We start from the raw sequence: 23,108 nt of genomic DNA, 5'->3' as shown, positions 1-23,108 counted from the left end.
TACTTCCTGGTAAAACATTTTTATAAATAAAATTGTCTTCACCTTAAGGCACTAAAGGGATTAATCAATTATTTGGTACACCATCATTAAATGAGGGCACTGTTTTGTGTGTAGCGCTGTTTGTATGCTTTTTTCTTTCTTCCTTTTTTCTAGTTTGTGGAATAAAATGAAAAAAAAACATGTTCCAAATAATATAAAAAAAAATTACTTTTCTAAAAGTAATAACATATGTGAAATCATATGGCTGCCAATAGGCTTGTATGTCATCTAGTCTTAATGCAGGGGTGCGCAAACTGGGGGTGCTGGAAATTTGCCTGGGGGGGTGTGGGCGGTTGCAGAGGTCGCGCGCTCTTCCCAAAGGCATTTAAATTAGATGCTGGGGGATTGCGAGAGGCATCTGCAACAATAAACATACAGAGATTCAGACGCTGTGACTCGTCTCCATTGCAACGCGGCGCCAAATGACGCCACGGGTCATGTGACATGACGTCACAGGCGTCAAATGAAGCAGTGGGGTCATGTGACGTCACAGGCGTCAAATGACGCCGCAAGCTGCAAGGTACTGTAGGGGGGGGGGGGGTGCTAGCTCCGGAGCAGGCCAGACAGGGGGCGCAGTAGTAAAAGTTTGCACTCCCCTGTCTTAATGTATAGGCCTTTTTTTTTTACTGAAAACAAACTGTGCAAAAACTATACAAAAGAGCTTTTACATTAATGCATGAAAATATATACAGCTGAGGAGTGAAGGCATTTTTGTTGCCAACGCTTAACAACTAGAAGCTAACAGTTGAAATTGGCAACAAACATTTCTCACGAGGATCAAATATTATCACCTGAAGGAATACTATGGTTAAACCTAATAAAAAGGGTTTTCATCACTAATATTAACTTTAATAATAATAATTTTATTTCATATAGCGCTTTTCTCCCAATGGGACTCAAAGCGTTTCACAATTTCAGTATAGTGCGAAGTACGCAGCACATAGGATTTTTTTTCCCAGACACAGATCCTGCCCAGATGAGCTTACAATTTATGTCTAGGCACAGGGAGATAAAGTGACTTGCCCAAAGTCACAAGGAGCGGACACCAGGATTAAACCAGGTCCCCCCCCTGTCCTTGTTTACTGTCAGTGTCTTTAATCACGGAGCCACTCTTTCTCCCTAGTGAGATACAAGCAGAGGGCTTACGATACATACATAAATAATGATGCTGGTAAAAAAAATGTTGTCCTGTTCATTAATGATAAATGGCTTTTACCAAGTAACAGCCTAGAAGATAAATATAATAGTCCAGTTTGGAAAGAATAAAAATGAAAAAGTGGACAAGAAATGTGATCAGTTCGGTCTATATTAAAAAAAAAGTCTGATGTTATCCAATCTGAGATAGCCAAACAAGTTTGGTTTAATGTCCAGATTATGGTGGGAAATAGTGATTGGAATATAAAATACAAGCTGTGTATCATCTGTATGAAAATGGAACTTAAAACTTGAATTGTTGGATGACCTGAATCAATCAGGACAGATACAAAGAAGAAATAAGAGGTCCTGAACACTGGGGACCCTGATACAAAATCAACATTAAGTTAGACGGTGAATTCCTTCTCAGGTAAGGGTGAATCATGTTAAAGAAGAACCTCCAAGACTAATATTGAGAAGACACGACAGTAGACCACAGTGAGGAAGACTGTTGTTACATTCTGATGGCAAAGCAAAGAAAGACTCTTTCTTTTGCAAAATAACACATAATTTAGATGTAAGACTAGGGGGAAGTTAATTAAAGGTCATACTGTAAATGGAATTGATGATGATGAACATTAATATCCTATTGCGTAGGTTTGCGCCACTGCCCGATAGTGCTCCACTTACAATAAGTGATCAAACTTTGCAGCAAACTTTGCACATGTAACATGTAACTGGTGTATTTTTAGTTTCTTCTTCTGTCAACTAAATCTGCAAAGTCGGAGGTGGCAGTAAAACCTGCTCAAAAGATCAGTGTCCTAGAGCAAATTGTGTAACCCGGATACATATTCCTCTGAAACTTGTCAATACTCTGATTGTTGTTTAAGTACAATGAAAACTGTGTGCTGGGCATCCTATCCAAGACCTTGCAACAAAGAGGGTGACATGACAGTAACTGGCTACTAAAGCTGGATCCTGGTTTCTTTAGGGTGGGCTAAACACAAACTACACTACACATTAAAACACGGCTTAAAAATCCCATTGGAGAGGGGAGTGTTGATGGTTTGAAACAGGAATGAGAGGAGAGGAGGGAAGAATCTAGACAGAGGGAGATAGGCACATGTATCCAAACAACTTGTTAGACCATTGGCTCGTCCCTCAGTTAGTCACAGACATTACCACTCGCAGAGCATTTGTTATGAAGTTGGCATGCGCGATTTACAGTACTTTTTCAGACATTACATCACTTGACCATTTCATAATGGATCTCTCTCAACCAATTACACTAATAAAAAAAAGACTGGTTTCTGGAAAAGGTTTGCACCATTATTTGCTATAAATAATGTCCTAATATACTGATTGCTCCAGAATGGATTTTGTGGATTGATATGGAACAACTCAGACAACACACATGTACTGTATTTAGAAGTGACTAGAATTTGTTTGTAGCTTCTGCTAAATACTTGACAAGCTCTCAGGGGCAGCCAATCTCTTCATGGTTTCCACCCTCGTTAAATGATACATATGTAACGGGTATTCCCCCCCCCCCAATCGCAGATCTAATGTGGGTGCAGAGAACCTACGGTGTTACCAGGTGTGGTGCTTTACCTGTTGGCTCGCAGGAGGGCTGAGCTTCTGCCACGAGGAACCTGGGGCAATTATATTAAGAGTAACACGGTACTCGGTGCAGCGCCTCCACCTGCGATGGTTCCTAGCAGAGCAGGAATTGTTCCTCGCAGGACACATACAATACTCACACACCGTAATGTATAATAACTAGTGACTTTTACTTGAGAACATAAGAAACAACATACAACACAAATAGAATCACACTGAATAACGGGTGTCCCTCTCTAGAGGCGACACGGACTACGGCATCGCGCAGGACGCTTCCCCAACACAGGATGATCCCACCCCGCGTCCATAGGATCCCCACCCAATGTCCCGCACTCGTGAAGAGATAAAATGTGGGTGACTGCGCAGTCACTATTAAACTAAGGGCCCGTTGGTGCACTTGTGGATTTGATAGTAGCTGCCCGAACACTCCCGTGCTCGTATCCGCAACACTTCACAAAGGATCCGGTGACAGAAGAACACCGGAACCACCTCCAGGACGATCCCACCCGGAGAACTGCTGCAGCCGCAACGATGACCTGCTCCCACCTCGATGCACGGAGGTGCAGCGCCCGCTGAATCCCTAACTGACTCTTATAACTACAGGGACAATACTGTACTATAGGCCTTCCCTACAGCACAGCAACCTTGATGGCTTAGGGGAAACTCCTAGGGGCCTACAGGGGTTAATAGCCTGCCCCACTCCCCTAACTCTTCCCAGTCCTGACTAACTAAGAACTAACACTCGCAGCCACGCACTGCAACCTGCGGAGTGCGTACAGCAAACTTGCTGCACGCTAACACTATGCCTTCTTGTCAGGCCTCACAGCACTGCCAGCCGTGACCCTGACAAGACAGCACTCACACGCACTAAGGGCAGCGTCCCTATCTTGGGCCGTCCCTCAGCACTTACCTACTAACCTGGTGGGGAGTTGGGGCCTTACTTGGGATGTTGGGGACCTTACTCGATGCAGGAGCTGCACTTGCTCTCTGCACCCTTCCTTCCCCTTCAGCTCCCCAGCTCCAACTGACAAAAACCCTGTCTGCACACAACATTGTTGCAACTCAGCAGCATGAGAATCTGCCAGCTCTATTGGCTTCAATGCTGCCTGTGACCAGGGTGAAAGGGCAGTCCCCAGAGGCTGCTGGGAATTGTAGTCCTTGGCACAGCTCTTTCCTATGGGGACCGCGTGCACGATCTTTACTGCACATTTGCGACGCTGCAATGGCCGCCGCAACCTCTCCCTTGCTGTCCCTACACTCGCGCGACTTTCTAAGGGCTGCCGTGACTCTCTAGCTAATTCTGCGCATACGCGATCCCGTGCACGCTCGCGCAACTTGTCATGGCGGCCCCTGCTAGCCGGGTGCGCCGCCGGAACTCCAGGGACGCCGAGCGCTCCCTGCACTGGCCCCCACCTTTCTGAACAGCTGGCGGGTCCGTCGCTGCCTCCGACGGCACCCACGACCGCGCTGACACAAAGGAGGGGGGTCTCTGGTGGCCGAGGGGCACCAATGCTACACATAGTTCCCTTAGATTGTAAATAGAAACACAGAATTTGACTGCAGATAAGAACCATTTGGCCCACCTAGTCAGTCAGTTGTAAAAGGTAGAAGGAGTGGCTCGGTGAGTAAAGACAATGACTGACACTGAGGCTGAATCAGGGGAACCTGGTTCAATTCCCGGTGTCGGCTCCTTGTGACTTTGGGCAAGTCACTTTATCTCCCTGTGCATCAGACACCAAAAACATAGATTGTAAGCTCCTTGGGGCAGGGACCTGTGCCTGTAAAATGCCTCTGTAAAGCGCTACGTAAAACTAGCAGCGCTATACAAGAACATGCTTTAAAAAAAAAAAAAAACAGAGACCCTATTTGATTCCTGGCTTTCTTATGTTACTGTTTTATTGGATGTCCTGGTGAGAAATGTTGTGATAATGTATATCACAATTTCTAACACCAGCAGTAGCAGTGAATCCTGTAATGCTGCAAATCATCCTGTTATATGTTGTGTCAGTGGCATGGGCTATATTATTGGCTTCCTACCCGTATGTTTCACTTCTCTAAATGTAAATATACAATACTACTACTTAGGCTGCGTTGACAGTGCGCATGTGCGCGAGCATGGCGAGAACAAGAAGCCGCCCATAGTGCACGCGAGTGATTAAGAGCGACAGATTTTTGAAAAGACAAATAATTTTGTCTTTTCGCGTGACGCCCGCTTCACGTGAGCGGTTCAGCCAATCGCGGCGAACTAGCTCGGTGACATCACGGCCACACCTCCCCGTCGTGCAAACCCTATGAGCACAAATCGCTCGAGCTACAGGCGCCCACTTCGTCGCACACCCACTAAAAATGCGGCCTTAAAAGAAGTATAAAAATATCGATAAATGGTTCCAGACAAAAAAAAGAAAAAAAAAAAGGTAAGATTCACTACCAAGAACATAACAAGCTTTTTGAGGAGTTGTATCACTTAAAACAAAACCATTTCAATTTCCTGATGATGTGGCTGCCTTTTTAAAACATTTTTTTTTACCCAAAGAAAGGGAGCGTTGTCAGTCTGGGTGTGACTACAGGTACTCCGTGTTATTACACATTGCAGCATTTACATTTTTGCAATTGGAGTTTACTACCAAAGGACATGGTTATCCAAGTAACATTTTTATTGTAAGTGAGCTGCTGTGTACACTGTGTACTGTACATGTGAAATAATTATCTGCTCTGACCTGACAACCAGATCATCTAATTAGCAAGGATGTAATGCAAGGTTCCTCCAACGGTGCATAGATCCAAAGAGGAAATTACAACCAAGAAGATTACGTGTTGGAAAATGAAATAAGTATTAGAAGCAAAGAAAAAAAAAAAGAATGTTGGGTTTGTAATGTAACAACAACAAAAAAATGTTCCCTGTTTCTGGTTCTGAAAGCTAAAGGAAGACATTATCATCATTTCACATAATGGCCCATATATACTAAGAAATGCTAAGCCATATAACCCAAATATTGCCATTCAAGGTGTCTTATAAAGCTTTAAGATGTCTTATGGCTTAATAAATATGACTTAATATGTTTTACATTTTATAGAGGACTTATTGTAACACTCACCTGTCTTACAAGGCCCAGCTGTAATGACTCATATAAACTAATTTGGGGGTCTTCTGGATCTAATTGATGTGCTCTGCAAATAAATTTAAAAAAAACAACATGAAACTTAACTCTTTGACCACTTATATTTGATGAATACAAGAGTAAGATTGGGATACTACACATTATTTTTCTTTAAACCATAGTTCATGATATCCAAAAAAAATGGCCATTCCTTACCTAAAAAATGTTGATGCGTTTAGATTTTTGTTTTATGGGTCCATACAAATTATTATTTAAATTCCTTTCTTTTACTGTAAAAAGCTCTTTCCAATAGGTATTACATTTTTTCCTGAGATCTTTGGTTAAATAATTCCTGCTTTCTGTTTCTCTGCAGTACTTAAAGCTGCAGTTCAGGCAATATTCTGCATATGTGTTTTTTTTTTTAATAAATCAGTTCTGTACTGTGAGAAAATACTTGTAGCATTTTTTTTTTTTTAAACTACTTTGAAAGACAATTTTTAATGTATTCTAATGTAATGAGCATTTTTGTTCCTATAGCAACCCTTTAGAAAGGCACAATCCCTTCCTTTTCTGTAACAGGCTCTGGCACACCCCTTTGTGAGTCCTGCCCCCTCCACAGCCGTGCACGAGCTCAAATGTATCAGTTACTGCCTGGTCACATGATCTTCCCCACAGAACTGTGTCAGAGCAGCAGCAAAGGAGAGTAGCTCAGAATTAATGAATTAAACCTTATTCCATTGCACGTGTGTAATGTTAAATATTAACAACTCATTTAAAATCAAATGTGTATATATCATACTGTAAACAATATGTATATTTAATTTTGTGTATATGTGAATGTGCACAATTCGATGTGTGTGTTATTAAAATGAATAATAGAATGTTCTTGTATAGCGCTGCTAGTTTTACATACTGTAGCACTTCACAGAGACATTTTGCAGGGACAGGGCCCTGTGGAGCTTAGGTGTGTATGTATGTATGTATGTATGTATGTATGTATGTGTGTATGTTTGTATGAGAGATATATATGTGCACGCACACACATATACATGCGCACACGCACACACATATACATGCGCACACGCACACACATATACATGCGCACACGCACAAATATATACATGCGCGGGATAATTGGTATATCTTGCTGCTTCCATAATGCTGCGATCTCGCATCTCGTGGCTGTAGCAAAATGCGCGATCAATTTATGCGCTGCATTCGACATACCATGGATCCGCCTGCCTAGTATGAACACCCACGGATCCAGGGGGATCTCCAAACCGAGAATCCGCTGAATCCAGTCTCTAATCTGTTCCCAAATAGGGACCACTCTTGCGCAAGACCACAGCATGTGTCGCAGATCCGCTTCCTCCCCACATTGTTTAGGACAGAGAGGGGAGTAGCCTCTCACAAATTTAGCTAATCGGGTTGGGGTGTAATACCACCGCATCAGGACTTTATATGCGTTCTCCTTTAATGTGGTGCAGATTGAACTTTTAGCAGCTGCCTGAATAATTCTGTCCCATTCCTCGTCCTCTAAGTCCTCTTCCCAGCGTCTCATGTGGTTGGCCCAGTTAGATATCCCGGGGGTGGATGTCACCACGATATTGCACTAATATACACAAGTGCGTTCTCCTTTGAAGGTCAGATAAGTGACGGGACATAGAGACTTACGGTTAGCGGACAGCCCCATGAGTTTAGGCAAGGAAAAGGGACACAAGAGAAGGTCCGACTACAGTCCGCAAAATACGGGTCGCCATTCCGATGTGGTCAATGATGGTCAAAGTAGACGGAATCACTCTCTCCCCCCCTCCCTCTTCCCCCCCCTCCTCCCTCCACCCCAGTTCCCTCGTCTTGTTAGTCCTGTGGTATTTGTATGTAGATGTGCGATCGTATTGTTCATAAATGTACTTGCCTAAAAATTGGAAATGACATATTGGGCTGTGACACAATGTTTGCACGTGTATCTTCCAATAAAAACTTAAGTTGGAAAAAAATATATAAATATATACATGCGCACACGCACACATGTACATGCGCACAAGCACACATACACATATATACATGCGCACACATATACATGCGCACACGCACACATGCACACACAAATACATGCGCACACACAGTGTGTATGTATATGTGTGTATATATTTATGGATTTATGGTATTGCTTGACCTGAGAAAACAATACAGACCGGCGCCTTAAAGTCCAAATGGGAGAGTTAAAGTTCAAATTGATGAATTGGAGTGTCCAGCGAATGTTGCTTTGATCCAGTTGGCAACAGGTTCCTCAGCATCAGGATTGATATATCATGCAGGGGAGATCCCCTGAAGAAGTGCACATGCGCACGAAACGCATTGGGCTACTGAGAATCATTTAACAGCTGTACTGTGAGAGGAGCAGACCTTCCAAACAGTTTCTGGAGTTGCAGGCTAAAGGAGTTGGAATCGGCAGTGAGATCTGGCAAATCGTCCCGCCCGCTGTGACGCACTTCCGGGCGCGGTTGGAGGACCCCACGAGAGGAAGGAGGAAGTGCCTCCATTACCAGCCAACAGTATAGGAAGCTCCTGAGGGCATCTACACGTGGCACGCGTCCACCAACATAATCTGTCGGACGTATACACTATCCCCACCTGCATTTATTCTAGGGACTTGCTGTAAGTAGGATTCCGGTTTTTACACACCGGATCCTAGACCTGCTCGTCACCAGTCAGCTACATTTTATTTTATTGTGTTTATTAAATCTTTCATAATATTAGTCAGCTTAATTGTCTATTGTTTAGTGTTATGTGTGTCAGTCTGTCTATGTATATGTGTTTATTGGTATAGTCTTACAGTGTCACACTATGATCTTGTCCTCTTGTCTCCCCTGCATGATATATCAATCCTGATGCTGAGGAACCTGTTGCCAACTGGATCAAAGCAACATTCGCTGGACACTCCAATTCATCAATTTGAACTTTATCTCTCCCATTTGGACTTTGGGTGGGTGACTGTGACCCATACACACCCTCTCTCCCATACACACACACACACACACACACACACACACACACACACACACACACACACACACACACTCTCCCATACACACCCACTCTCTCCCATACACAAACACACTCTCTCTCCCATATACACTCTCGGCCGCCGGGAAGGGGGGGGGGAGAGGGAGAAGAGCGGCCGGCTCCCCGCCTCCATTGCCCGCCCCAGGGGCCGACCGCACACCACCCTGCTCCCACCACTGCTCCGGGACACCCCCCCCCCCCTGGCGGCCACACCCCCCCCTCCATCTCCCGCCCTGGGCAGGCAGCCACGGGGATCGGGGCAGAAGGGGGACACCGAGCCCGCTCCCACCAATGCTCCGGGACACCCCCCCCCCCGGCGGCCGCACCCCCCCCCCTCCATCTCCCGCCCCGGCAGCCACGGGGATCGGGGAAGAAGGGGGACACCACACAGTGCCAGATCGGGAGCGAGCACGCGTCACTGGGAGGCTCATCAATATTCATGAGCTTCCACTAAGTGACAGAAGCAGAGGAAATACATTCCCCATATTTAAAGATGTCGGCAAACTTCGCCAATCAATACACGGAGAACGAATTGACCGGCAGCTATGCAGTTCTTATGGTAAGTAGAGATTGCCAACATGAAAATAAAGTAAAAAAAAAAAAAAAAAAAAAAAAAAATACTGGGAGCCTGAACTACAGCTTTAATGTTCCAATCAAATCAGAATGAAAACATGAGTGGATCACCTAACAGGGTGTAACATAATGGATTTGGACATAAGTACAATCTGGCATTAGAAAAAAAAAGTGGGGGTGAGCGAAAATACCCTAACAGTTACCCTAATATCCTCACTTCTTTATGCAAAAGCGTTTGCATATGTAATAAACACTACATGCCGTTTGGGCCTCTCATATAATCATTTAAAATCTCCCAGGGGTCAGATCTTTGTTACACCTTGTATATAAACCGGATTAAAAAAGGTCAAAGAAAACACTCTGTTGATGCGTGGATGCTATCATGCATCTATCTATGCATCAACAGAAGGGTCTCCCTCAGCAGTTTGGAAGAATGGGTCTACAGTCCATTTGCTTCTCCACTTTTATTATACTGAAATCACAAATCAAATCAACAGTGGTCCGGAATCCTGTTATGGAGGACATGCTAGAGCCATGTAGGCTCGAAACATCACCGATTTAATTCTAGTAGCATTGGATGCATTACATTGATATATTTTATACTTTTGGCGAGTGCTGTGGCTTTTTGGACAGGGGAAATTATATATATATCCTTTGAGAAAATCGCGGCAGAGTGACGAAACGCATCAGGACGTAGCAGCGTCATTACGTTAATATTGTGGGACCGTTGTGTCGTGGCCGGATCGCGTCCCTGCTGCCTGAGGCTGACAGTGTTAGGCGCATACTGCAGTGAGTCTGTCTATCTGGATTTTGAGACCCGAATACACCGTCATCTATCAGCTCCAGCTCCACGTACAGTGGTGTGAAAAAGAAAGTACACCCTGTTTGAATTCTATGGTTTTACATATCAGGACATAATAACAACCATCTATTCCTTAGCAGGTCTAAAAATTAGGTAAATACAACCTCAGATGAACAACAACACATTACATATTACACCGTGTCATGAGTTATTTAACAAAAATAAAGCCAAAATGGAGAAGCCATGTGTGAAAAACTAAGTACATCTTATGATTCAATGGCTTGTAGAAACACCATTAGCAGCAATAACTTGAAGTAATCGTTTTCTGTATGACTTTATCAGTCTCTCACATCGTTGTGGAGGAATTTTGGCCCACTCTTCTTTACAATGCTGCTTCAGTTCATTGAGGTTTGTGGGCATTTTTTTTGCACAGCTCTCTTAAGGTCCTGCCTCAGCATTCAATCGGGTTGAGGTCTGGACTTTGACTGGGCCATTGCAACACCTTGATTCTTTTCTTTTTCAGCCATTCTGTTGTAGATTTGCTGGTGTGCTTAGGATCATTGACCTGTTGCATGACCCAATTTCAGCCAAGCTTTAGCTGTCGGACAGATGGCCTCAAATTTGACTCTAGAATACTTTTGTATAGGAACAGATCCTAATCCTGCTAAGGAACAGATGATTGTTATTATGTCCTGATATGTAAAACCATAGAATTCAAAGAGGGTGTACTTTCTTTTTCACACCACTGTATATCGTCACTGAGGGGCAGCAGAGTCCGTTCCTGTGGTGCATCAATTGATCAGATATATGCTGTGGATTCCATCGGAGGACCTATCCAGCTGGCGGTGACATAATTGTTCACGATTGATTTTATGCTTCGTTTGTGAGTGAGCTTATTCCCTCCCTCCCCATTTCTTTTTTATTAAATGTGTAACTATTTTCCGCTATGGGCCGGACGCTTTCTTTTTCTTTGTTTTAGATTCTTAATTGGAGGTGGTTCTTCCTTCTGAAAGCAGCGTACACCCTACTACAGATACTGTTTTCTACATACGGGACTATAAAGGGACTGGTTACATTCTCTGTTCTTTGTTGTTTTGTATTGTCTGTCCTTGCGTATATGGTATTATATCATCGCCTAATATTTAGACATACATTTTGCCTATTACTAGTATGCGTTAAACATAGCATTGCTATATATATATATTTTAACCACACTTCTTGGCGCAACTTTTTGTCCTTTTTTGAGATATATAGATATATCTCTCCATATATAGTGACAAAATACCCTTTTTCTCTGAAGGGTTCTTGTCTAGCTTGTTAAAGGCAGGACCCCTTCAAAATACATTTTCAGAAATTTACGAGAATACAAAGTACTCTAAAAATAGAGCATTCTGTTTTAATTTTATCTTTGCCTAGAACTCGTGATAATCATAAATGAAAACCATTATTCCCTGTTCTGTCCCCATAATTCTAAAAATGCAGAGCAAATATATATTTAGTGCTGCACCATATGAAACAGCAAGGTAAAATATATGGAACAAAGGTATGGGAACTTTAAAACCCACTGTCTTTTAGGGTAAAGCACAGTCACAGGTCCATCCAGCTCTGGTTTAATAAAGGCTTTATTTCCTTTGTCACTCCAGCAGACAAAATTAAGACAAACAAAAGAATCTAAATAAATCCTAGTTCTATCTGAGCATTAATTAGACAGCAATTCTTTAGCTATCTTTGGATGGCTTTCCCACTTACCAAACAATAAAACAGATATCATAAACCAAACCTGTTGCAGGCCAGTGCCTGTCTGTAGCATCCAGCTCTCTTAGCTGGAAAAGGGGAGAGGAAAGAACTGATCCAGCCTGACCTTTCTTATACTCTGTTAATAAAGGCCAGGTGATTTGCACCTGGTTTCATTTGCAAAACCTTCCGTCGGCCTTTAACCCTTAGTAGGGATAGGTATAATTTGAAAATGCAGGGCTTATGTATTTCCTATCCATAACTTCACCACCTTTCCTCTCACATATCCTCCCTCCCCCCCCCCCCCCAGCTCATTCCTACTGGGGTGAGTGACCATGGACATCAAGGAGTGGACCCTAGAAAGTCCAATACACACACACGTGAGAAAATGTTTGTGAACGCCAATGACAATTACGGAAATTCCATAGTTTTTTCACGATAACCTCCTTGAATCAAAATCAGTCTTTTCTTAAATATACAATAGGGTTTATATTAACTAATTCCATGACTTTGTAATTAAGAGTCAGGGTATGTGCAAAATTAAGTGAAACCATGGTTATATCAGATAAATTGAGAGATAATTAGAATCAGGTGTTTAAATAATTAGGTAGATCTTCACGTGTGAGCTTGGGATGCTCCATCATATATAAAGATCAGAAACATTGTGAATTTGGTCTTCACCACACTGGTGTGTGGAAACACGTCATGCCACGATCAAACGAAATCTCTGGGAACCTCAAAAAAGTCGTTATTGATGCTCATTAGTATAGAAAGGGTTACAAAACCATCTCTAAGGATTTGGGGCTCCACCAATCCACGGTCAGACAGTCTACAAATTGAAAATTCAAAACCACAGTTAGTTATTCTACCCAGGAGCGGTCTGCCTACCAAAATCTCTCCAAGAACAAACCGGCAAATGATCCAGAAAGTCACAAAGAACCCCAGAGTTCACACACTTTTTCTCGTGTGTGTGTGTGTGTATATATACATATAATTTCTTTCAAATTCAATGCACCTTTATCACATTTTCATTAATATTATAAAGTTCATAGCATTGCTTTTGGAAAACTTTTTATGCACAGTATACGATATACAATAAAATCTGCATTAAGCAAATACCTCCTGATCGAATGCTTGCATTGCATACAATATAAATTCCTATGATGTACACCAACACACATAGCTTGTTAAAGGCAGGACCCCTTCAAAATACATTTTCAGAAATTTACGAGAATACAAAGTACTCTAAAAATAGAGCATTCTGTTTTAATTTTATCTTTGCCTAGAACTCATGATAATCATAAATGAAAACCATTATTCCCTGTTCTGTCCCCATAAATCTAAAAATGCAGAGCAAATATATATTTAGTGCTGCACCATATGAAACAGCAAGGTAAAATATATGGAACAAAGGTTAAAACGGTTTATTGTAATACTGTATGAGAGCAACAAAAATGTGTTATTGTATTGGGGGGAGGGGTACATGCAATACTGCAAATTGGCTTTGCTGAGCTATATTTGGTTGTCACAACAGAGACTAAAGAAAAATGAAGAAAGTAACGAGAAGCTAAAATATTACACTTTCTCTGCACGACTCAGGTTTAGCTGTCCCGGCTGTGTATTTTGCATGCCAGTATCCAGAATCCTTGCCTGCTGCTTAACCGCTTATTGATATGTGACAATGGGCTAAAAGAAGCAGGTTTGGTGACCTGTAGAAGACATCCAGATACACCCATGTGTATTTTATCTTTGACGACTTATAGAGACAGAAACTTTGAAATTGAAACCCGACGTGAACCACTTGGCACACCTAGTCTCACAATGGCCCTACTTGCTGTAAAACCCAGGCCCAGTTACTTGCTTGACTTTCTTTCATATTTATAATCCTCTTGTATTTATTTTGGGCCGTTTTGAATTCCCTTACTGCATTAGTCACCTTTATTTGTTGGCCATTCCATAAATCAACCACTCGTTCTAGTACTTCCTTGCTCTTCACCCGAGCTTTCCACCCTCTTTTGATCTCGTCCTTGCATTTTCTTTTCTTTAAAATAGACTTCCCTCCTGAGTATTGCCGATACCCTTGATATATCTGAAAGTGGCCATCACACCTCTTTACCTCCTCTTTTCCAAGCTGTCCATGTTGACATCCTTTAATCATTCCTGATAAGATTTATGATGTAGGCTATGTACCACTAAGGCCCATTCCAGTGAATGGGCTGGAAGGTCTCTTCTGGTAGTGGAAGGTCACTTCAGGTGCTGGAAGGTGTCTTAAAATAGGGCTGTGCAAACTGAGGGGGGGGGGGGGGGGGATGCGAGATTTTCCAGGGGGCACGGCGGTTACAGAGGCACCGCGATCTTCCCCAAAGCATTTAAATTAAATGCCGGGGGACTGCATGAGGCCTTTATAAATTCAATTACCTTGGCTTCGGGCAATGGCAACGCGGCGTCAAATGACGCTGCGGGGTCACGTGATATCAGCTGCGCAAGCACAATGGCACTTGCCGGCTGCGCATGCGCAAACATCAGTATACTGGTTGCTAGTGTGCATGCGTGACCAGCACTTGCCGACTGCGCATGCACGACCAGCATTTGTAGAGCAGGTCCCCAAGAGCACGGGCCCCTGTCCGGACTATAGCTACGCCCCTGCAAAGTGGCATTACCACCTCTTCATCTTCTCTCCATTGCTAATACTTCTCATTAGGCAACCAAAAGTTCTGCTGGCTCTTCAATTGCCTTGTTACATTGTTTGCCTGAAATAATGATACAGTATGGAGGCCTCTTTTCTCTTTAGTGGTTGATATTATAAAGCCAATAATCCTGTATTCTGCCTTTGGGTTTTGTGGCCCACAGGTATTGCAATTCTTGGCATTACATTGTAGTTCGTACAGACATGATCATTCTTCCTCCACTTCATTTCCAACATTTCCATTGCTTTACTGTACATGCCAATGTCATTTACAAGAAAAAAAAACAAAAAAAAACTAATTGCTGGCCTCACATACGGAAAAATGATAATAATGAGACACGAAATTGAGAGAGAGCCAGAAAAAAAAAAACACATACCATGATTTAATTGCAAAATATATAACATTTTCTGTTATTGACGCACCTGGTAATGTTTTTTTACATTTATTTTGCACCAGATAATCACTGATATCTAGTCCCCTCAATACGTAGCATCTGCCTAGTCTTGGCTTATTGTGGTGTTCATTATTTTGGTCTGTAATGATGAACCAAGGAACAGGAAATTGTAAAAGTGTAATGGCCTGCGAGAGCCTTATACTCTTTATACTCGTACCTTTGTAAAGTTTGAAGAGCTTTCTTACTTAAATCATCTTGAGTGCATTTCTGAGTAGCTGCAAAAGAAAAAAAAACATTCCTCTTAATGTCACTAAACAAAAGAAATACATGACAGGTGAAGCAGAGAAGTTCAAGTTACAGAGTTTTATGATGTACAGTAATAATTCACCCAACCCAATGTTTATCTTTGTAGCGATTATCATATAAATACGTTTCTACAATTTATACAACGTGCATTTCAAGGTTTTATGTTTCCTCAAGTGAATGAAATAAAACAAAATAAGGTATTTTTTAATTGCTTCTCCATCTGTTTAACAGTCAATTCATGTAGCACTGATGTCTCTGGTAAGAAATTAACCCTCAATGGTCTCCTTTGACATGTCTTCCCGATTAAAACCTAAATGTGCGGGTTTTTCTTTTCCACCTTATTAGAATTAATGGCAACTGAAAACCATGGTACGAGCGGTTTTAGGTACCTTTTCTGATTTTTCCTCCTACATAAATTATAGTGATAAGGTCTATTTGATTAAACCCTTATTTCCTTTTATATTAGGAAAACGTACACAAATCTCAGTAGGTACAGTATATCTTCAATGATTGACTCATAAGTGTGCATGGGGTAAAATTAACTTCTTAGTATCCTATTCCAATTTGTACACTATTATGGATGGTTCCCTGAACTATAGAATGTAATGGTCTTGTACCAGTCAGGCTGTGATCTTACTGTTGCCATGATGCAATAATTATTGAACACCCTCCTGTGATGTATCACTCAACTTCAGAACTTGTTAGAAGAACTCTAGAAGCTTTGTAAAAATGGCATCGTACAGTTACCCCATTAAATTCAACTAGAAAAGACTTCTGTGGATCATTACACATTTCTCAGTACTTTCCTAGCACAGAAATAGTCCTGAGGACATTATTTCTTTTGTGCTAAAAATAGATACACGGCAAAAAAATAAAATAAAATGGTAGTTAATCTTTTACATTTAACCTGTGATTTGTGATTGATAGAAATCTGCATTTAACATTGCATTATCTGTGTGGTTTTATGGAGGTCCAAGGACCATCCTAATGAGGTGTGAAGTAGGGGGATATTTCTCCTTGCTCTGCCCCTTCTTGGTCCCCTTGTGGACTGTATACCACTTTAATATTGTGCATTACTACAAAAGAAACCCTGGTACCAGTGCTATGGCTTTATGTGGATGATCATTACAAGCATATTATGCAGATCCGGCACTAGAGCGCTTATACCACAGCAAATTCTTAGATGTCTTGTTATTTGCCCTGATGTAACGAAGCTTCGTGCATCTGTGCCTGTGGGATGAGTTACTGTAGAGATGATATAGAAAAAAAAACCAAGAAGAAGAGCTCACAACCAGTCATAGTGAAATCTGTATTGAAATATTATTATGCCTATAGGAGGTGAAGATTGCATGTACAAAATATAAATAGAATTTAAGCTTATAACAAGGGGCTCAGGACATCTATGTTCCTCCAACCCGGCTCAAGAATTCTACACTGGTACACCGATGAATTGCTGGACAAAGTTGGTCACCAGACGCGTATTCTGCTAACGTTCTTTCCAAGAACATTAGATAATAGATTGCCTATGAAGAATTAGCAACGGAACACTTAAAAACACTGTTAGTCTAGTATATCCTTGGGTGTAAGTGATGCACCTGCTCATAGGTGAATGTTTGCCGTACTTAGCCTAAAATATTTTTTAAAGGCTTACAAACTTGCCTACACGCGCTGTGTATTTATTTGAATTTTACAGTGCACGTGGGCAATCTTGGAGATGCAAAACCGGAAAAGGCACACAAAATTACAAAATAGTGTAATTCTGTATCAAATGTGGCAAGTGAATGTGGAGAATCTTCAAAGTGCCCACTCATGAAGTGTCAGATGGTAAATCAGCAGATCAAATATGGGAGAGCCTTGGCATACTCTTAAAAAAATAGGTAAATGACTTCCCCACTATTGAGTGTTGCTGAGGTGTGGTAATCGTTCCCCAGAAGAGAGAGCAACAAGATGGTGCAGATGGTACTTCACCCAAATTTATGGCTTAACCCCCAGAAATGTACACTCGCATGTAAAACAATCTTTTAAGCAGTGTGCTAATCTTAGTGATAGAGGTAGGTTGTCCCTACATGGGAGCTCGATCTCACACCACCACCGCTGCTGCAGATGAGCTGTGCACTGTTGGCCAATCACGGTGCTTCTGTATTCTTCCCTCACGCGTGGACAAGCCTGGTGACGTCTCTCCCATCTGATTGGTCGCTGTTGTCCGTTGACTGTACGCATTTCGCTTACGTGCTTCGTCAGGAGTCATGTGCGTTACGTTTAGGTAACGCACATAAATTACACGGTTGGCATGCATGTTGTTAGTGGAATTCAAGGGATACAGTATGCATGTTGTCTATTAGAATCCATTTTGTTTCCCCAGACTCTATTCAGACTGAACTGAGAGATTGTGTAATATAAAAAAAAAAACACATTTAAGGATTGATTTATAGGAAAGTTAGAACAAGTGAATTGTTTATAGTACATTTTGGGTACAAGATGAAGTCTGCCCAAGGCCAATATTAGAGTATAAGCTTTGTGCCCAGACTTTTCCAAGGAATGTTTAATTGTATTATTGTTGTATGCTAACAAGCCATGCATAGGATACATTCATAGCCAAGATTTACTATATGAATCAGAGCAGATACGTCAGAACATAAAGAAAGAACAAATCAACACAACCATCGAGCAATCAAGAATAGTCCTTTCTCCAGCCATAGTACAGTATGTTTTAGTTTAGCCTGTACCTGTAGATGAAGCTTATTGTTGTTTTGCATTACGATAAATAAATAGACTGTCGGATATTTCATTTGATATTGGATAAGAGGAACGCATAATTACAAACACAAGGAACTTTCTTCTTCACAAGGATATCATCATCTTTGATCAATATTATTTTCAATGGACTACGTATACTTTCACATGTGCGATAATTGGAGCGCACGTAATTTTTTTCCCAATTCCCACGTGCATGGTATTGGTTAACGTGTCTCTGTGCTGCTGCATTTCTCGCAACGATACTACATTTTGGCGACTGACGCTATTTTCACATATCAGTAGCTTAGTGGATACCGTTTAAACTCAAGGAAAATAACATCAATGACCTAGTTAGGTGATATCATTTTATTAGCCCTGAACTGAGCTTTGTACATCTGGCCCTATAAAAGGAGTTACTGTAAATATTTATTTATAAAATATTTTACCAGGAAGTAATACATCTGGGCATAGAGTTAAGATGACAAACAATACAAAGATACAAATACAGTTACATAAGTGAACAGGGTACACATTATATACAAGACATAGTATGCAAAGTTAGAGATAATATATATTATAGGCGTATGTAACAGTTACAGACCAGATTAAAATGTGAGCCAGCTTTAGTTTTTAAAGAACTTAGACTGGTGGCGGCTGTTAGAGTCTCCGGTAGATTGTTCCAATGTTGGGGTGCACAGTAAGAGAAGGAGGAGCGGCCAGATACTTTGCTGAACCTTGGAACCATGAACAGTCTTTTGGAGTCAGATCCCAGATAAGTGCTGCATGTGGTAGGGGTGAGGAACTTGTTTAGATAGAAGGGTAGCTTGCCCAGAAAGTATATGAAGAAAGACAGGAAAGATGAACTTTGCGCCTAGACAAGTGATGACCAATCTAGTTCTTTGAGCATTTCGCAGTGGTGTGTGTTGTAGTTGCATTGGAGGTCAAAATGGCATATTGAATTGTAGAGGTTATCAAGTTTGTTAAGGTGGGTTGGGGTGCCAACCCGTAAACTATGTCCCCATAGTCGATAATAGGCATTAGCATCTGCTGTGCGATACGCTTTCTGACCAGCAGACTTAGGGAAGATTTGTTCCTTTAAAGTACACCTAGTTTGGCATAGGTTTTGGATGTCAGGGTATCAATGTGCATCCCGAATGTTAAATGGGAGTCAAACCATATGCCCAAGTATTTAAAGCTAGTAACAGGATTTAGAGTGGTGTTAGCATTGGTTCTGATCTGGAGCTCAGTCACTGGAAGCTTTCAAAATGTAGCTTTTTTCCCAAATACCATTGTTACAGTCTTGTCAGTGTTTAAAAACAGTTTGTTTTGGGAAATCCAATTTTCAAGTCTCAAAAAGTCAGATTGAAGTATGTGTTCAAGGTCGGAGAGGCTATGGCTGTGGGCATTTAAGATTGTGTCATCTGCATACATGTGTATTGATGCTCCCTTACAAGCTGTAGGAAGATCATTGATGAACACTGAGAAGAGTAGGGCCCCCAGAACAGAGCCTTGCGGGACACCACAGGTGATATCCAAGGGGTTGGAGTTGGAGCCTCGATAGACACATATTGGGATCTACCTGATAGGTAGGAATGAAACCAGTTTAAAACATGCTTCCCTATTCCAGAGCACAAGAGTTTGTTAAGCAGGATAACATGATCAACAGTATCAAAAGCCTTTGCAAAATCTAGGAATATTGCACCAGTGAGTTGTCCCCGTTCCATTCCACACTGTATCTCATTGCAAACTTTTAGGAGAGTAGTAACTGTGGAGTGTTTGGGGCGAAAGCCAGATTGGAATTGGCTAGGGAAATTTGTCTTGGTATAGTAATCGCTTAATTGGGAGTGAACACATTTTTCCATGACTTTGGATAGAAATTTGGAGAAGAAAGATTGGCCTGTAGTTTGAGACCCACTTTTGAAGATTGGGACAACTCTGGCAGTATTCCAGGTCTTAGAGATACGGATTCTGGTTATGGAAGCAATTGGTTTGGCAATGGCTGGGGCACCAAGTCTTAGGAACTTGGATTGCAGTAATTCAGGTCCATATTAGCTGCTTAGTTTTAGTTTGAGGAGCACTTGTGTAATCTCCTCTTCGGATACTGGGGCAAATTGAAAATCGTGAGCAGTGTTGGGAGAGGGTGGGGCTATAGGGGTACTCTCAGAATGAGGTTCATGTCTGTGGTTTGGGTTGAGTTTTGCTAATAAGTTAGTAGCACATCCCACAAAGTAATCATTGAATGTATTTGCAATGTCAGTGGGGTTTGTCAGAGTAATATCCGCTTTAGTGATATTACTTGGTTGTTGATGACAAGAAGGCTGGACTATATTGTTGATAACTTTCCAGAAGTTAGCTGGGTTTGATGTATTCTGGTGACGATTGTCAGAGTAATATTGTGCTTTTGCACGTATTGTTTGCCTTGTGCACATATTCCGCAGGCATCTGTAGTTAAGATCCTTGGTAGTGCCAATTACTTTGTAGCTTTTCCACAAAGCATCCCTGAAATGGATGGGTGCTATAATGTCAGTTGTAACCCATGGAAGGTGGGCCCCCTGTACTCTTATTCTGATAGTGGAGCATGGGTATCACAGAGTTTTAAGAACTTGGGTTGGAATTAGTTGAGCGCAGAATCAGGGTCGGGAATTAAGTTGATTCTGTACCAGGGGCAGTTGGTAAGTGTCACGGTAACTCGTGATAGGATATAATATACACCAAATAACTGGGTTGAACTGAACACGACTTAGATATAATAAAAATAATTTATTCCTTAGATAGGTGAACACAACAGATAGTACAAATAACAGACAAGAAATAGCACTTACTGTATTTAGGGATTGGAATGTAGAAGTAATCAGGAAACAGGATTAGCAATTCAACAGCAATCAGGCATCAAGTAGTTGGTAAAAATGAAGACAAAGGATATAGGGCTGACACCAGTTTATACATAATCTCAGTCCTATACCTATCATTGAGTGCAGGCTATTGGGGAACAATTACCTGCACCCAATCTCTAACGTGGGAACATTGATAACCCATGCCCCCCAGCTAGTTGGCACATGCGTACTTTGGGCCCTGGGGGTCTTATTTCTTTAGCCCCACACAAAAGTCAGGGCGCCGGCCTGTCTACCAGACGAGGATCTGGTCAGGAAACTCTTTGTCTGTAGGTGTGAGTTATAGCACTTACAGACCACTCAAGCCCTGCATTTCTCTGCCCTAATGTATACAGCTAGGGTGGCTGAGCCTTTGATCAGGGGGTCTGTTGTAGACAATAGGTCGCCCCCCTGAGCATTTACATTCCACAGATTCAGAAATCTTTGCGGGCTTTTATCTCCGCTTCGAAATACAATCTAGTTTCTAATATCAAGACATATTAAAATAATCTGTTCTGTTGGGCCGAGCGGGCTAAAACGGGCCAGTCCCTCATGCCGGAGGTGACTCTCCACGGTGGCCCAGTTTCAGCTTGCTGCGACCTTCCAGACCAGAGATACACAAATACAGTTTAAAACTCTTGTTACTTTAATACAGGATTCTCCGCTCTAAAAATGAATCTCTGCTTTTCACTCTTTTCCCATTGACATCCGCGGGCTCCGCCGCTATAGGCTTCCAATGGAGCAACTCCGCCGTTGAAGTCAATGGGTTCCGCCGCTATAGTCTTTCAATGGGGCAACTCCGCCATTGAAGTCTATAGGGCTCCTCCACCATAGCCTTTCAATGGAGTAACGCCGCCATTGAAGTCTATGGGGAAAATCACCATTCTTTACAGTTGCCCATACTCCGTCTGGTTGGTCGGAGAGGGCTGGAAATGGCCATTCAGTCATGCCGGAACAGTGACTACATGCGACCCAAATCCCAACCCTCTGGTCCTTTCAGAACCGGAGATATGGGCTTTGACTCCTTCGGACTTAGCCGTTTTCTCGCACTGCTCTTCCCTCCGCCATTGGAGTCAATGGTGCGACCCGCTTGGCGAGCGCGACCCTTGCTGGGGGTCCTGGATTCTCGGACCCGGTGGTGGTCGAGTGTGGGGGTGCCTAGAAGCTAGGGGCAAAAATAATTTTATTCCTGGGTGCCCTAGAACCTAAGGTTCCCACGCCAATTGTAGTTGACCTTGAACTAGTAGTGATAAAAGCTCTCTCTAAGAAAATGTATCCGCTTTTGCAGTCTGGATGGCTGCCAACCAGTTCCTGGAGGTTGGCGTTGAGGAATCCCTATTGAAGTCAATGGCCCCATTGACTTACAATGGGAAACCGCCGCTCCTCCTCTCGGACGCCACCTGCTGGTCTTCGATGGAAACAGGCCCAAAACCGCTGGATTCGCCATTGGATTGAATGGAGCTGCAATGGCGACCTATGGGCCACTGCAAAATGGAGCCTGAAAAGGCGGGAACAAGGAACAAAGGGCTATAATCACTTCCTAACTATTAACCCTTCTCCTCCCGAACGGATCCCAGTGTGTGTGGTGCAGACACTGAAATGGTGACAATGCATGATAACAACGGAATACACATTTAGATGTTGCAGCAAGTAAAAACCACATTCCTGGACCGCAGTCCAGTTAACCCCTTGCCTCCCTGGTAAGGTCAGGGGGTGGCCATATGGGGTGCAAACCCTTTAATACCGGGCCAATCCCCCTCTCCCTCTACAGTAAGGTCAGCCAGAAACTGTTGTGGTTTAAAGTTTCTAAATGTTTTAGTGAGGAGAACTTTAGGGCTTGATTGGGGTGGTTTAATTTTCCTTACAGAGTACACTAGTGCATGGTCATTGAAAATGTCAGGAAGGATGCCAGAGAACTGGATTCTGCTGGGATTTGAGGAGATAATCCAGTCTAGCAAGGAATGGTTGTGAGATTTCAGGTTTGTCCGTGTGGGTTGGGAAATGAGTTGCGTTAGTTTAAGTGACTTGAGTTGTATCTGGCTTTTGTGG

General features: G+C 42.3%; 1 protein-coding gene across 1 annotated transcript in view; it reads right to left on the bottom strand.

Annotated features, from left to right (window-relative positions):
- Positions 1-23,108, bottom strand: part of TTC7A (tetratricopeptide repeat domain 7A) — a 388,284-nt gene that overhangs the window by 183,391 nt on the left and 181,785 nt on the right. The window contains exons 18-19 of the mRNA XM_075595818.1: positions 15,365-15,422; positions 5,889-5,961 (exon numbers count right to left, since the gene is read on the bottom strand). Of these exons, the coding sequence (XP_075451933.1) occupies positions 5,889-5,961; positions 15,365-15,422 (131 nt within the window). The remainder of the gene's footprint in view (positions 1-5,888; positions 5,962-15,364; positions 15,423-23,108) is intronic.

This window comes from Ascaphus truei, chromosome 4 (assembly GCF_040206685.1).
Source record: "Ascaphus truei isolate aAscTru1 chromosome 4, aAscTru1.hap1, whole genome shotgun sequence".
NCBI classification, from domain to species: domain Eukaryota; kingdom Metazoa; phylum Chordata; class Amphibia; order Anura; family Ascaphidae; genus Ascaphus; species Ascaphus truei.
The sequence above is the reverse complement of the archived record's forward strand: the minus strand, read 5'-3'. Positions and strand labels throughout refer to the sequence as shown.